The following is a 17,432-nucleotide window of genomic DNA, read 5'->3' as shown; positions in this document are numbered from 1 at the left end:
GGGAGTCAAGTTCATGACATATGAAGACTGGTCTGAGAAAATGGAAATATCTAGCCTATGAAGAAGAAGACTTTGGAGCAACAGAACTTTCTTCAAATTGTTCTCATCTGCCTATTTCCACTGGGAAACATCTTGGGGTAGGAGGTGTTCAGGAAATACTAACACCTCTGGCAAGAGGGTGTGCCAAGCTTTTTTCAGGGCTGCTAACCCAGCTTTGGTGTCCACCTTTCACCCAACTCTCACCTATGACTCTAAGAAGCTACAGCATGTACAGCATTCACACCTTGGTAAAAGTGTCTGGGAAGATGGGCTAAACCAGGTTGAGAGCATCCAACATGTCTCAGAGCTGTCAATGAGTTAGAGGGGATGTCTACTTCCTGGCCTGGACTACTCAAAAGTTGAAGGAGGTGCTTTGGGAGAGGTAGTAGATTTCCCGTCACTAGAGGTATTCAGACAAAGGCTGGATTTATCTTATGTAATATTTGTCTAGTTTGTTTTAGAGATCTTTTTTAGTAAGAGAGGCAACAAGGTATAGTGTATAGACAGCCAACCTTGAAGTCAGAAAGTTTTAGATTCTAATTCTACCTCTCATGTATACTGGTTGTATTACTCTGGGCAGATCATTAATCTTTCACATCTAGGCAATTTGGTTCCATTTTTAAGGCTAGTGCTTGTGCCTCTTTTATTCCCTCCAGGTTTTTTACTGTACAGATCTTGTTTGTGTGTTACTTTTTGCATATTGTCTCCTCCATTAGACTGTGAGTTCCTTAAGGAGAAGGACTATTTTTGCCTTCCACTGGAGACCCCAGTGCTTAGTACATGACCCATAGCAGGGATTTAATAAATGCTTGCTGAGAAATGATATCTACCATCATACAAGAAATAGAGCATGAATACAGAGTAGAATATTTACTTTATTTCCCTCATGAATTTTTCTCTCGCAGAAGCAATTTATGTCTTATTTCACAATATGATGAAGAGGGAAATATGGATTATATAATACTATATGTACAACCTATGTCATATTACCTGTCTTCTTGGGGAGAGAGAACAGGGAGGAGGGGAAATGAGATATTTTTAGATATAGTTAATGGGAAAATTTATTTCTCTTGGATAGACATTCTTATTTTGATTATTACATATATAAAAAATCATATGTATTATTATATTACATAAGATATTGTTACATATAAAAAACAAAAACGAATGGTAAGAGAAACGCTTGCTGATGACTTAACCAGGAGTTTTCTATGCTCAAGAAATAATAGTCCTAATCTCTAACCTGATAGTCTGAACTATATCCTGAGGTTTCTCCTGATTCTGTCATCCTAGGTATTTCTTAAAAGCTGTGACAACAATACAAACTCTAACAGCTAGAAAGATTTGGGGCACAGGCTCAGTGTGATAGACTGTGTCTGCTGTTCAAGGATCAGCTAAGTTCAAAAGGTTCATTGCCAGTTAGGCATCAGGATTAGAAATTTTGTGGTCACACACAATTCTTGGAGTCTGGCTATTAAAAAGGATGGAGTGGAGAGGAGGAATGTTTGTTTTAAGCCAGTGAAGGAAATATCCATAACAATGGAGTAACAGATTAATCCTTGAAATATTAAATTACTTCTGTGAGATAAAATTGTTAAAAGTAAAATGACATCCTTTACATATGAGCAAAGAAAATGCTTCAATGACTTAGAGTTGGCTAAAATTTTGCAAATTATTACTAAACCTCTAAATGATGGGCCAATTGATTGGTGTGGTTATTATGACTATGTCAGTGATCTGGATGAATCCTTGGAAAGAAGAGACTGCTAGGTCTCACATTCGTCAGAGCAGTGAGTACAGGATCTTACCTGCACAGATATTCCTCCAAGTACTAAATGCACTCTCTCCTCATTGCTGCCTCCACCTGGATCCTTTGATTGGCCAATGGCCTCCATATGTCATATCTCCTAGCTTCTATGGCACCCCCACTCTGCAAACGGGTGACTCTGACTCCTATGGTGAGTCTTTCTGGGATTGGACTGGGTTGAAGGTACCCTAGATATTTAATTCACAAACTTCAAAGCATGGTTCAGGTGCCAAGGCATACACAAGGCCATGTATGGGTACCTAACATTCTTTTTTTAGTCCAAATATGTAATTTCATCCATGAAAGGGACTTCTTGGCGAGGAAATTTCTTCTACCAAAGCAGGAACTAGAACACCAAGAGATTAAATGTTTTGCTCAAGATCACACAGCCAAAATGTCAGTCATAGGCACCCAAAGATGCCTCCATTAAGCTATATATTGCCTCCTGCCTTCAAACAAGAAAATAAATCCAATTCCTCCAAACTGTTCATAAGAAATTAACTACTTTCCTTTACATAGGCTCCAAACCTACTGCCCCAGGCTTTATGCCTCAATCTAATTCTTTCTTCCTTTTGGAGGCTGGATTTGTGGACACAAACTCAGAAGCTTTGTATCAGGCAGCCTTGCTTCAGTCATCTCTAATTCCCCCAAAATGGATTATACAAACTATCTCTTTAATCACATTCAGTCCCAGATGGAAGAATTACCTCTTCCATCTACACAGCAGAAGCTGTAATTTAGCCAGGCAACCTTCTCAAAATGCCCATCTCCATTCTTGAGCAAGAACCTCTTATTTCAAGGGCTTCTTTCTCTCAACTAATTTTATTTTACCTAGACCAGTGATGGTGAATCTATGGCACAGTTGCCAAAGATGGCACACAGAGCATTCTCTATGAACATGTGGCCAACCCCTCACCCAGAGTTCATTGCTAGAAAGGCAGAGGAACTCAGGTGGAACTGCTCCCCTCCCCCACTCCATTGTGCCTAATGACATTTTTTCACATCTCCCACCCATCTGCTCAGCAGCCCAATGGGAACACACAGGGGATAAGATGGTCAGCTTACAGAAGGCAGAGCTGGAGGGGAGTGGCATGCTCAGGCCACCCTCCTTACCCCTCTACACTTGCTGAGGACATTCCTCACTTTACCCACCACTCTGCCCAGCAGCCCAATGGGAGCACTTTCTCCTTCCCCTGTGTGTGGTAACGAGAGGTGCAGAGAGCAACTGGCACTCGGTGAGGGGGAAGCAGACATGGCACTAGGTCTAGGGGTGAGGTGTGGGGACAGGGCACAGCACTCCATCTCTAAAAGGTTCACTATCACTGACCTAGACAATTATGCTCCCCTACTCCATTCCTACTATGGCTGAGCCAAACTGACAGACATAAATACCTGGACAAAAGCAGCTGAGGAGTGTGTTGTCCCTATTCATTTATCCTATCTGGGCCTGCCCTTTGGGGAACAGATGTTTTAAACTACCTTTTATTACCATAATTTTCTTTTTTGGAGGCAGGACCGGACCTGTGCTTTTATCAGAATAGGAAACTCCTGGTGTGGAGACTTCTTTCTCCAATGCACATTGGTATCTTTTCTGTAATTTATAAGGTTAGAGCATTATCCAGAAAACTGAGACGTTAAGTGACATTTCCCAAGGTCACACAACCAATATGTTTCAAAGACAGGATTTGAACTCAGGTCTTCCTGATTCTTAAGATCTTTCTGCAATAATAACTAATAATAGATTTGAAAAGATTTATTTATCTGATTTGATTCTATCAACCTACCCATGAGGGTAGGTGCATTATTATCTCCATTTAATGGGATGAAAGCACAGTGAAGCTAAGGAATTTTCTTAAGATAACAAAAGGTAGTTAATGTCTGAAGCAAGATATATTTTCAGGTCTTTCTGACTTCAAGTCCAGTGCTCTTTCAAGTGATAGCTCATTAGTACAGTAAAAGTTTTATCACAATCCCTTCCCAACTATGCAACATCATAATTCTTGCAACTTCTTGCCTTGTCCTTCACAATCTGTCTTACCGATATTCACTTCCATGTCAGATAAGTATACAAGTGGTACAGAAACGTTTTCAGAAAGATTTTTACTTTCATTTTTACAAACCGCTGGGCTGAGGACAATGACTGCCTCCGTTACCAACCGCTTCTAATTCTTTTTTCTAATGTAAAATATCACCTAAATCTTCCATTTTATCTCGTGTATATGGCCACCTTACTCTGAATACGTTCTTGTTTGTTAATCTTTCTATTAAAGCATGATACCTATAACAGTTTATAATACTGTAAATGTGTCCTAACTAGTGCAGAATACAGATGGTTATCTATTACTTCCATGAATATGGATTTTATACCCTATTAATGCAGCGTTATGTAGTAATAAGCCTTTTGACAGCCAAATAACAATACTTTGTGTCCTTTGCTTTTGTACTGTTTCTCTTGTCTGCAATGCATAGTCTGTCAGCTTCTTGAAAGCAAAGAAAAAACATTTTAATCTTTTTTTTTTGGTATCTCCAATGCTTAGCACAGTACCTTGCACATAGTAGGTGCTCAATTAATGCTTGTTCATTAACAGACAAACAACTTCCTCATATCTATCTTTTAGAATACATAGCATACTTTTAGACTCAGCTCAAGTGCTGCCTTCACAAGGTCTGTCTCAATCTTCCATAGATATTAAGCACTATATCTTCAAAAAATTATTATGTATTTATTTGGTATCTATTTTGTATATAGTAGCATTTATATCTCTATCTATCTATGTATCTATTTATCTATGTTTGTCTATCTTGACAGAACATAAACTCCTTGAGGATAAATATTGCTCTGCATTGTATCCCCAGCACCTCAGACAGTGCCCAACAAATGGCAGATCTTGAATTATTGACTCATATGATGCTAAAAGAGGAAGGATCATCTACTCAAAGGAATCTAGAACTTGGAGTCAGTGTGTCAAAGGCTCTTTTATTTCATCCTCAAGAGAGAGAAGAGCCAGTGTTATAAGTGTTATAGTCAGCCAGTCAGCAAGTACCAAAGTATGGGGGCAAGCAGCCTCGTTTTATCCTAGTCCCTTAGTCCGTGATGCAAAGATGGTCCTTCCCTTCCTTCACCACTGGCTGGTTACTTGAGAGTTACAATCTTATCTCAAAAGCTACCTAAGCAAAATGTGCAATTTACAAAAATAATTATCCTAATTATTTAAATGGGTTTTAGTTAATCAACATAAGGACTGTTGCAGTCCTATCTATCTGCATTTCCTATAAGATTTTTACCAATCAAAACAAGGACTATTTCAATCCTATCTATCTGAACTGGGGCTTAGGTTGGGGATAGGAAACTTGTTTTGATCAAAAGGCTCCCTGACTCTATCTTAGTGATTCATTGAGAAGAGTCCACCATCTTGCTGAACTTCATCTCTCACAAGCAAGCAGACACCAAAAAATCCTTTATGTCTTTTCCACATGAACTTTTGTTAAACCCAGATTTACATTTGCAGTTGATATTTTTTTAACCATAGCGTAGAACATTTTTACCTATTCGATTTCATCCTTTTATAGTTTTTCCCCATTGTCCAGCCTATCATTTTGTTGTTCAGTCATTTCAATCATATCTGATTCTTCATGATACTTAGCATGATACTTAGCAAAAAAATACTGAAGTGGTTTGCCATTTGCTTCTTCAGCTCATTTTACAAATGAAGAAACTGAGGCCAACAATTAAGTGACTTGCTCAGTGTCACACAGCTAGTAAGAGTCTGAGGCCAAATTCAAACTCAGGAAGATGATTCTTCCTGACTCCCGCTCTTTCCATCGTACCATCTAGCTGCCCCAGCCTGTTAAGATCATTTTAAATCCTGATGCTATCATATAGTATTTTACCAAGTTCTTCACAAATTTCATAAACTGTCTTCTATGTCTTCTTCTAACTCTTGATATGTATCTATCTCTTGGTCTACTCCACTCTACATTCATACCAATTGAGGTTCAGCTTGTAGGATTTTTAATTTTGGTTTGTAATAACCTCAGTTGTCTCAACAGTTGTAAACTGGGAACTTCTAATGTCCCTTGGGTTTTCACCATACTAAGAAAATCCAGGAAAAAGACATAGCAAATTGGTAAAATACTTAATTAGAAATGAACCAAAGTGTAAAATAAGCAATCACATGCATTCCTAAGGAAATACAGACCCATGCCCTCCCGTCCCCAGAGAAATGGGTTAACAAGCCCTTCCAAAGTTTCATAGCTTATCTGAAATAAGGTTGGAGCCTTTCTCTCATTGCTCAAAAACTGCTCCTGCCATTATCTTATTGCCTACTTTTTGAGTCTATGTTTCTACCCAGTTATTGTCTTCCCTGATTTCTCTAGCTACTTGGAACCAGTATCTCCATGTGCTACTTTGCTTGTCTCTCTTCATGTTCATGAGTCCTCAGTAGCAACTTCCGTGTTTTTTCCTCCCCAGTCATCATTGCCTCCTGTCATAATCTAACCATAAGTGTCCTTCAGGGTTCTGTCCTGAGTCCTCTTTTCTTCTCCATCTGTATTACTTGCCTTGGTGATCTCTTCAGCCTAAATGGATTTAATTAACATTTCTATGCTGATGACTCTCAACTACCTATCCTGTTCTAAATTCTCAGCTGACCTCCAATCTCATACCTCCAACTGCCTTTTAGAAATTTCATATTGGTTATACACTAGATATATTAAACTAACATTTTCAAAACAGAACTCATTATCATTCCTGCTAAATCCTCCCACTACCCCACCTACTTTCCCTATTACTATTGAGGGCAAGATGGTATATTCAGGGAGGACTAACACTTCTGGTGAGAGAACTTGCCAAGCCCTTTACAGGACTTCTCATCTACCTTTGGTGTCTCTCACCCAATTCTCACCTGTGGCTCCAAGATGCTTAACATGTTTAGTGTTCGTGCCCCAGTAAAACCATCTAGGCAGACAGGCTAAGACAAGTTGAGGGTAACCAATGGCTCTCAAACCCAACAATTAGAGGATGTCTACCCCAAGCATGTGAAGACTTCCCCTGGTGAGATGGGAAGATAAGAACAATTTCTCCCAACAGCTATTAAGGCAGCTGAAGAAGAGTTAGAGCTTAGAGGTAAGACATCAAAGATGCCAAGGTCATCCACTATATACCAGGCAATTATCACTAATATCCTGACTTTTCTCTTGCCACTAGATTTGAATAATTCTGTAACAGAGTGAAGTTGATGACTTTGTGCAACTCTGCTCCACTTAAATCCACTACATGCATAAATCTTCACCCAATGATATCATTGGTCCTCTTTGAAAATAAAGGGAGAACAACAAGAGGGCAAAACCATCTCAGTCTCTTGAGGTTTACAATCTAAGAGTCATCCTGGACTCTTCACTATCTCCCACCTCCAATATCCAGCAGTTGCCAAGCCCTATTGATTTCAACTTTAGAATATCTCTTTAATATACCGCTTTCTGGGAGCCAGTTAGGTGACTCAGTAGATTGAGAACCAGACCTAGAGACAGGATCCTGGTCTTAGGTTCAAATCTGGATGCAGAAACTCCCTAGCTGTGTGACCCTGGGCAAGTCACTTACCTCCCATTGCCTAGCCCTTACCACTCTCCTGCCTTGGAACCAATGCACAGCAGTGATTCTAAAACAGAAGATAAGGGTTTTAAAAAAAATTACATACTCCTTTCTTTCCACCGAAATTTCCACTACTTTAGTACATGCCCTCAGAACCTCATGCCTGGACTATTGTAATGAATTTCTAGTGGGTTTGCCTATCTCAAGTCTCTCCCTTTTCCAATCTATCCTCCATTCAATCACTGAAATGAAGTTGTCCAACAATATCACTCCCTATTCAATAAACTTCCAATGTGGCTCCCTAAGTGACTTTATAATGCTTTCAGGATCAAATCAAAATGCTATGTGGCCTTCAAAATCCTTCATAATCTAGCCTCTCCTTACCTTTCTAATCTTCTTAACATCTTCTACAACAAATAATCTTCAATCCAGTGGTACTGGCTTTGGCTTCCTGGATGTTCCCCAAACAAGATATTCCATTTCTCAACTTTGGGCATTTTCTCAGGCTGTCCCCCAAGCTTGGCGTTCCTTCCCTCCTCAACTCTACTTAACTGAATTTCTTTAAGTCCCAACTAAAATCCCATTCTTTGCTGGATTCATTCTCTAATAGTTCTTAATTCTAATGCCTTCTCTTTTAATTATTTCATATTTATACCATATATATATCTTGCTTTTTATATCTATATTTGCATGTATTCTCCCCCATAAGATTATAAGCTCCTTGAGGGGCAAGGACAATATTTTGTCTTTTTTCTGCGACTTCAGTGCTTAGCATAGTTCCTGGCTTATAGTTGGTTCTTAATGCATGCTTATTGACTGATGGATTATTACCCCACTCTATAGGTATAGAGCAGTGATGGTGAACCTTTTAGAGATGGAGTGCTAGGCTCCCCCACCCCACCCCTCTAACTGAGTGCCATGTCTGCTTCTCTAGAGACAATGTGCCATGCTCCTCCCTCTACCAAATGCCAGGTGTGCCCTGCCCCTACCCTCCTTGCCCCACACAAGAGAGGGAGAAAGTGCTCCCCTTGGACTGCTTAGTGGAGGGGCCAATAATGTGAGGAATGCCCTCAGCAAGTGTAGAGAGGGGGTGAGGAGTGGCCTGAGAGCTCTTCTCCCTTCCAGCTCTGCTGCAAGTGAGCCACCCACCTTACCCCTGTACGCTCCCATTGGGCTGCTGGGGAGTGGGGTGGGGGATGTGAACAAATGTCATCAGGCATGGTGGGGAGGGGGAAGGGAGAAGGTATGCCCAAGTCCCTCTGCCTTTCTAGTAATGAACTCTGATGGGGGGAGAGGGAGGCTGTGTGTCCACAGAGAGTGCTCTGTGTGCCATCTATGGCACCCATACCATAGGTTTACCATCAGTGGTATAGAGGAATCCTGGGAAATGTCATCCTGGGAATTTCTTCTATGCCATGGACCCCAGCATTCTGGGAAATGTAATGCTTAATCAGAATAATCTTCTAGACAAAAATGTTGAACAAGAAAGGGCTGATCCCTAAACTTTGCAACATTCACCTCCCTTAGATATTTATACATTACTCAATATTCTTTAGAAAACAATTGTTCCACAGCCTTGGTGATCTCTAACAGGTAGGTCCTCTCTACCTGCCCCAATCAGATTCCTAAGGCTGGTTTCATTTTATAGAATTTCAGAGTTTCAGAGCTGGAGGACCCTAGAAGCCATCTAATTCAACCTAAAACAAAACAACATTCTAGTCCCTAACATCCTCAACAAGTAGGAATCCAACAAAGACCTTTATATTAGAGAAGGTTTCACCTCACAAAGCAGCCCATTCTTCGTTCAGATAGCTTTTATTCTTAAGTTTTCCTTACATCAAAGCCTAAAGCTACTTCTCTATAACTCCATGGTCCACCTCTACTTCCTTGATTCTTTTCCTTCTGGGATTATTTCTTGGATCCTCTCCAGAGACCCTTTCTCCTCCTGGTAGACCAGAGGAATTCTATAGAGAAGCATTCCTCAAATCCTTTTTTAAAAAACTTTTGCAGGCATGGAAAGACAGTTTGAAATATCCCACAAGTAATTGGCAAATGCCTCTGTCTGGAAGACAAATATAAAACACACCAAAACAAATCCTTCAGTCTCTGTGCCTCCTGGGTAGGAAGAATAACCTACATAATAGTGTTTGGAAACTTTCCCTGAAAATTACTGTGGCACATTTCCTATTTACTTCTCTTTACTGTTGGTATCCTGTTTCATGGGGACACTTGAAGAAAATTATCCACTCTCCCCTTCCTATGAGATTCTGCTAATCTCCTTAATTTAATAACTTGAATTCCTTTAAAAAAAGTGGCAACTTTACTGAGGTCCTTGTGCCAGATATTCCACAATCTTATTTACCATTCCAATTTCCTTTGCCATTTTTATTTGCCCCAGGGCTCCTGCTTTGGCAAGGGACACTGAAAACTTTTGGCAGTTTTGACTTGCTCTTTAAAAGTTCAATCTTGTCAAATACATTTGTATGGTACAAAAATGGATATCCATCCTGCCGATTCTTAAGTCATACAGAAACAGGTAAATTATGTTTGGCATAGAGGGATGCATCATTGAGAAGAAGACAGCAAGCTGGCCATGTAGCTGAGATGAACCAAGTTCAAAGTCTGACTTTGGCATATGGGCCTGGGGCAAATTATTTAATGTCTCAGTGCCTTAGGCAGGCAGTTCTCTAAGACTATTTGTTGCAGTGAGGTTGTCATCCTGTATAGTTAGAGGGAGTTTCTCCACCCCAGGTAAAGATTACTAATGGAATCACAGGTCAAGTACTTATAGTACCTTAGAAAGGTGCATGTATAAATACATTTTTACAAAGATTCCAATTAAAATAACCAAATTAAAGAAAGCCTTAGTACTTGAAGAGGCATGCTTCCAGTTTTCTAAATGATCCCTTTATGTCAAATACATCATTCTCCAATAATGCCAGATAATCAAGGAAACAAATTTATTGAGGATATAAAACAATAAAATAATACCTAATAATAATGTTGAGCAAAAACTGGCTTATTGATACTATATTTAAAAATTAATTTCTATTCATTTTACTTTACTTTTACTCTGTTTATTATGCAGTTGCTATAAGACATGTTTGATTCTGGTCTCATTTTATAATTTATAATTCTTGAATAAATGAATACCTTATTTACATACTAGGTTATATCTCCTTTGTATTCAGTATTTGTATTTCCTTTTTTACCAGTATATGAAAAGAAAAAGTGGATTTTGTGATTATACAAGAATGTTGAAAGAAATATTTTATTTGGAATGATCTATACCATTTCCTTTACTCAGGGAATGTATTTATGCTTGCTAATCATGATTTGCAGACCAATAACTTGTACAAACATGATTATTATAAATATGTATTTTCTTACTTCAAAGTATTTAATGCTTTAATCACACTAACTTGTATATTGAATCTTTCTTATATTAATTTATATTTTGTGTAATAAATCATTATTCTCCTTCCTATCTAAGCTTGATTCTTCCTACCACATATTAATGGTACAAGTGTACTTCTAATACATTGTTCAAGAAATCAGTAGCATAATCTGATTCAGATTAAATTCAATTGAAAAATCAAGTGAGAAATGGGCAAAATCTATTCATGAGAGTTTTGTTGCCAGAGAGGCAATTTCTCATTTTTGTCTTCTTGGATTATTTAAAACTTTGAAGTCAGATAAGGAGATAAGAATACTGTTGCTTAGTGGTCTTTTCAATTAACTATCATTTCTCTGTCATGTTGTTGGGCAAAATGTGGCCTAATTTGGGGGCAGCTGGGTGGCTCAGTGGATTGAGAGTCAGGCCTAGAGAGAGGAGGTCTTAGGTTCAAATCTGGCCTCAGACACTTTCTAGCTGTGTGACCTTGGACAAGTCATTTAACCCTCATTGCCTAGCCCTTACCACTTTTCTGCCTTGGAACCAATACAGAGTATTGATTCTAAGATGGAAGGTAAGGGTTATAAAAAAAAAGTGACCTAATTTGATGCCTAAAATAATTGATTTATTGTTCATTTATTTTGTTAGATTATTTTAATGTGGCTCATTCCTTTATTTAAATATTTGATGTTTTAGATTTTTGTGATCAGAAAGATATTCCTTTGGCTGGTCTTTTTTGGCCTATGCTAACTGATCATAAACATACTTACACTATTGTCCCTGTGAAAAGTAGATAAGTTCTACATATATGTTTATGTGTATATGTTTGTGTATATACAAAATAATGCTATATTGAGAATTTTTGTTATAAATATAATTTTTATGTTTATGCACATATACATACATTTATGTATGGACAGGTGATGATAATTTTATATATAAAGCATCCACCTTTCTATATGGCATATATACACATAAAAACACATGTATACACGTGTCTATATAAATATGTATTGTCTACAAAAATATGTGTACATTTACTTGTCTATATGCACATACACATAGAGCTCAACTCAATCTGGTCCAAACCAAACCACAAATTAAAGACTCCCTGAAAGAAGCAAATTAGAAATTATTCTTCCTTACAAATTCAAAGAACAACTTGTAAAATTCTGCATTTGTGGAATTCACTTACTTTTATGTGAATTGATCTAAATACTTTTATTATATTCTAAACAATTAGATCTGAGACAAGGACAGTCAGGAAATGTGAGATCTAAGTCAAACAGCTTAATAAATATATAGGCAATGAGAGGAATAGGATTGGGACTCTGGTCACTGATGTGTGTGCCAAATAGTACTGTGCCAAGCCAAGGAGTGCCAATCATTTGCATTACTGATCCAGACTTTTTCTTTATGGCACAAGATCTAGGATTTAGAATTAAGGCACTTTAGATATCTCAAAGCCAGATACATAGTAGCTGCATGACCTCATAAGCAAAAAGGAAACATTAATAGTACATCTATCCCAGAGTTGTGAAGATGAGATGAAACTGTATTTGTAAAATACTTTGCAAACTTTAAGGTGCCATTGTTATTATTATCATTCCATCCAACTTATTTTCCAAGGAGCAAACTGAGGCTGAAGAGCTGTTCAATAAGTTCAGATCGTCCAAGATCACACAATTGTTAAGTATTCTATTCTATATTATAATCAAGCCTTAAACAAGAAATTGGTCATAAAATATTCATTGAGGGCTTACTATATATAAAGTACTTTGCCTGGAACTGTGAGGTATGCAAAAAAAAAAGGTAAAACAGTCTCCTCTTCACCAGTTATATTATGGTGTGATGAGAAATGTAATACCTTTGTACAATCAGTAACTGTCAACTTTTCTCCATCTCTGTCATGTGCTATTTTTTTAACCATAGCTTCAGAGTCCAAACTCCCTGGGATGGATGAAGCATATGCTTATATCATTCAAGATCAACAGCTAAATTCTAATTGTTCATCCCTGGATTTTCTCCACTGTTAACTACAGTTAACTACTTTTTGTATCATTTCTCTTTCAGTAAAACTCTCCTAGTTACAAACTACAACTAATACAAAACTAACATTTAGTGAATTTTGCAAATTAGGTACTCAAACTACAAAAAGTATAAATATAATCCAAATGACTAATCACAGAGTAGTAGAATCTTATAGTAGGGAAGGACTTAAAGGACCATGAAGCCTAACCTATACATACACTAGAATCTCTCTTCTAATGCCTCCAACCAATAATCATCCTCTGCCCAACAAGGGGGAGCCCACTACCTCTTGAGGAGGCCCATTCCACTTCTGGACAGTCAAAATATTTAGAAGTTTTCCTGATGTGGACCCCAACTCTTTCTGTCCCATTGACCTATTTCTACTAGTTCTGCCTTCACAGGATAAAACTGAACAAGTTTCATTCTTTTTCCATGAGAGAGCCTTTCTACTATTTGAAAACAATTATCATGTTTGTCCCTTCACTCTCAATAGTTCTCCAAGCTAAAGATCACTGGTTTTTTCCATCCAATTCTCTCACTATCTTGGTTATTTTCCTAGATACTCTCTGTTTTTTCTATATCTTTGTGGTACTCAGAAATAAACACAATATTCCACTTATCTGAGTATGGATGAAATAAAAGGGACTATCATCTCCCTCTTTCTGGATAGACATCTTTTAAAGCAGCCTAAGATCATTATATATAACCTTTGACACAGACTGGCTTTGTGACCTAGATAAATCATTTGTTTTCTCAGTACTTCAGAAATTCTAATGCCCCAAGTTGCAGAATAGTTGTAGACCTGTGTTGGTAGAGAGAGTTTGCTCACCAAGGTAAACTCCATAGCAATGAAACTACTGGCTGAAACTCCCCCCCCCAAAAAAATACAACTTCTTTGGCTGCTATACATATTGAGTTTGCAGTCATTTGAATTCCCAGATTCTTCTTTTTTTCTTTCCTTCTTTGTTTCTTTCTTCTTGCCTGCCTACATCCTTTACTTTCTCTCTCTTTTTCTCTCTCTCCCTTCCTTTCTTTCCCTCTTTCTTTCTCTCCTTCCTTCTCACTTTCCCTCCTTCCTTCCTTCTATTTCTCCTTCCTTCTATTTTCCTTTCCTTTCCTTTCCTTTCCTTCCTTCTTGCTTCCTTCTTTCCTTCTTTCCTTTCTCTCGTTCCCTCTCTCTCTCTCTCTCTCTCTTGGAGCTCATTATATTGATGCTAAACTTAATGTAGAAATCCCATTGATAGAGCCCACTGTAATTCAGAACTCCCAAACTCAATAAATCTACTAGCCTCTCTGGTAGCTGGGATTTTGGGTGTGCTTCAGATCTTTTTCATATGAACTGTTGTCTAGACAACTCTTATGTGTTGTTCTTTAGTAGCTTTCTTTTTACTTATATCTTTACCTTTAGCTTTATTTAAATTTATTAGGTTTAACCCACCATCCTAATCTCTTAGGATCTTTCAGGATTATAATTCTGCCACCTTACATGTAAGATATTTCCCTCCTCTCCACCTCTGAGTCATTTATTTGTCAATTTGATCCAAGTTGCTATTAGAAATGTCAAATAATCAAGGTTGAGAATTGAGTTCTGTAGTTCACTTCTAGAAATTTCCCTAAATTAATCATTGCTCATTCAGGCCTGACCTTTCTTTTGTGCACAAAGATTTTATGAGATGGTACCAAATGTTTTAATGAAATCCAGGTGTACTAACCTAAGGCATATTCCCTACATCTAGGGAAACTGTCCTCTAAGAAATGGCCTTAATCTGTCATGACCTGTTCTGCTATGCTTCCTCTCAATGATCCCCATCTGCCTTCCTAAATAATCACAAACTATCTCTTTAATAATATACTCTAGATTTTTTTCCCAAAAAATCCAAGTCAAGAAAACTATTTACCAATTATTTTCCTTGGCAAAAGAAAGCCCCGAAGGTGGTATGTGTTGCCTTTGGTACAAGAGGATTGTCAAAGTCTGGATTACTTCTTATCAAGATAAGCTATAGAGCAGATTCTGGTTCAGTTTTGAGCTAAAAAAGATGGTCAAAGTCTGAAAATCACTGAGACTCCATGATTCAATAAAATATTACTCTTGGTCTAGTACTTAAAATCTTCTTTAAGTCTATTTTTGCAACCTTATTTCATAACTCTCATGACTACTAGTTCACAGCTAGAATGCTATATTCAATTCAAAATAAACAAACTTCTCATTTCTCTATATTGAACCTCCTGGTGCTTTGCCTAATAGTTTCATTGCAAACTCATCCATCTCTTCATAGATAGGCATATTTACAATTTTTAAAGTATATTCTAAAGTTTATACATAAAAATGTACTCATTTTGAATATAAGAATACAACCAAGTGTTATGATGATCAATCAAGACAGAGATGGGCAGGCAAAATGTCTGCAATTTGGGTGGGGTCAGCATGAATTCAAAGTGTGTCCATTTATCTTTGTGGATTCAAAAACTTTATCACTTTCCTGAAAATTGATGAGGCTCAAGGAAATATAGTCTAACAAATTCACAGAAAAGATGGATTTGAAAACCAGGATGCCAAGTGATTGTTTTATAAAGTGGATCATATCCGTAAGGTAAAGGGTCATTTGAAGAAGGCATTCCATATTTTAGGTTAATACACTAAAGAATAAACCAAATTATAGACTAGAAATTTTCTTAATAAGTATACCACTATTGACTAGAGTAAAAGGGATTAGAATTGGAACTTCTTAAAGGACATTTCTCCCAGGCTTGATAAGTTCTCATTTTCTAGACTAGAACTATTTTCCAGAGAACCATTGCCAGTTCTTAGAATCAGAGCTTCTTTTATATGGACAATGGTTGATAAACCCTGATTTATAGTCTGAGATTTAACTTTTTCTAGATTCTAGGCAGCCTATTCTTTTATAATGCCATCCCTTTGGAGGGACACCGTTAATTGACTCCAGCTTATCTTTCTAGTTACATTTTGAGTCTCCTGGATGAGATTTGGAGACATTCTAATCTTCTTGCTTGAGGATCCTTAATGAGAATTGGAAAATATCCTAGTTTCATCAACAAAACATTAACAAATCATCTCCAAGTATGATTTTTTTTCTTACACATTCTTCCTATGCTTCAAGGCTACACATTGTTTGGGGTTTTACATACATACATACATACATACATACATACATAAACCAAATTAAGGAATTAATATGTGAATTAATCTACAACATGCTTGCAAATCATAAAGCAGCATAAAAATGCTTTATTTAAGTCGTTTTCAGTCATGTCCAACTCTGTGACCCCCATTTTGGAGTATTTTTTGCAAAGATACTAGAGTTCATTGCTATTTCCTTTTCCAGCTCATTTAACGATGAGGAAACTGAGGCAAACAGGATTAAGTGACTTGTTCCAGGGTCACACAACTAGTGAGTGTCTGAGGTCACATTTGAACTCAGATCCTCCAAGTCCCAGGCAAGTATTCTATCTACTGTGCCACCTAGCTACTAGTTATTATTATTATTTGAGTGAGGTCTTGCTTTTTCTCTAGTGGTTTCTTTCGGTTCCTAGATTTTAGTTAAGGAAAGCTAGGTAAATTCAGCTATTACGATAAAGGTAGCTGCTTCTTTCTACTGGAGAGTCTGAAGGGACACCCTTTGATTATGGCCACACCAAATTTGAATTCAGAAGAGAAAACATTGTCTTCCCTCTCCAGAACACTAATTCTTTGTCATTTTGTAATCCATCTGAATGAGCTGGTATTAATATTTATGTAACACTTTAAGGATGCAAAGTGCTTTGCATATTTTATCTCATTTGATCCTCATAATAACTCTATGAAAGAGGAGATAGGTGCTATTACCATACTCATTTTATAGATGAAGAAACAGGCAAAGGTGGGGCCAGTTTGGACTTTTCCTGCCTTGATAAGACCCCAACCAGAGAAATCCTTTTTTTTAATGTTTAATTCTATGGAGTTCCACAATAGATGGTACTTATTGAAGCTGCCAGGTTCTCAGCATCCCTTTGCTACACAAAAGAACAGCTTGTAGCACTGGGAGGGAATTAACACCTCTTGTACAGGTGGATTTATTTTTTGGCTACCCTGTTGACTGACACATTTTCATACAGCAGTTTAGATGTTGTACTGGCACTACTCCAAAACTTTCTGCAGTATTTCTAAAATGTCTTAAAATATTGCCATCTGTTTAAGGATGGAGGAATTTCCTCCTCACCCACTTTCCTCCTCCACGCTATAACCTTTTTTTTCCCCAAGTGCTCTATTAGAGTACACATTGTCTGCTAAAACTCCAGAGAAATTTTTCTTTTAAAGGCCTGTGCCATCTCCAAAATAAAACCTTTCCTGATTTTCCCTCCGACCCATTTCTGGTACCCTTTCCTACAGGTCTTACAGACCACTATTAAGAACCCACTAATATGCCAGTGAGTTATTAAGAATATAAAGACAAAAATGAAGCAATTCCTATTCTCAAGAAACTTAAAGTCTGTAGAATCAATGTTGTACAAATAGATATTGACTAAAATATAGAACAATATACATTGAATGCCATAAATGTATGCTATCAAAA

General features: G+C 37.5%; 1 protein-coding gene across 1 annotated transcript in view; it reads left to right on the top strand.

Moving 5' to 3' along the window:
* Positions 1–1,765: 1,765 nt before the first annotated feature.
* The window catches only part of SEL1L2 (SEL1L2 adaptor subunit of ERAD E3 ligase), a 116,804-nt gene continuing 101,137 nt past the window's right edge, over positions 1,766–17,432 (top strand). Inside the window, exon 1 of the mRNA XM_044659495.1 lies at positions 1,766–1,997. Coding sequence (XP_044515430.1) covers positions 1,766–1,997 — 232 coding nt within the window. The remainder of the gene's footprint in view (positions 1,998–17,432) is intronic.

The sequence above is a fragment of the Gracilinanus agilis genome, chromosome 2 (genome assembly GCF_016433145.1).
Source record: "Gracilinanus agilis isolate LMUSP501 chromosome 2, AgileGrace, whole genome shotgun sequence".
In the NCBI taxonomy this organism is placed as follows: Eukaryota; Metazoa; Chordata; class Mammalia; order Didelphimorphia; family Didelphidae; genus Gracilinanus; species Gracilinanus agilis.
The sequence above is the reverse complement of the archived record's forward strand: the minus strand, read 5'-3'. Positions and strand labels throughout refer to the sequence as shown.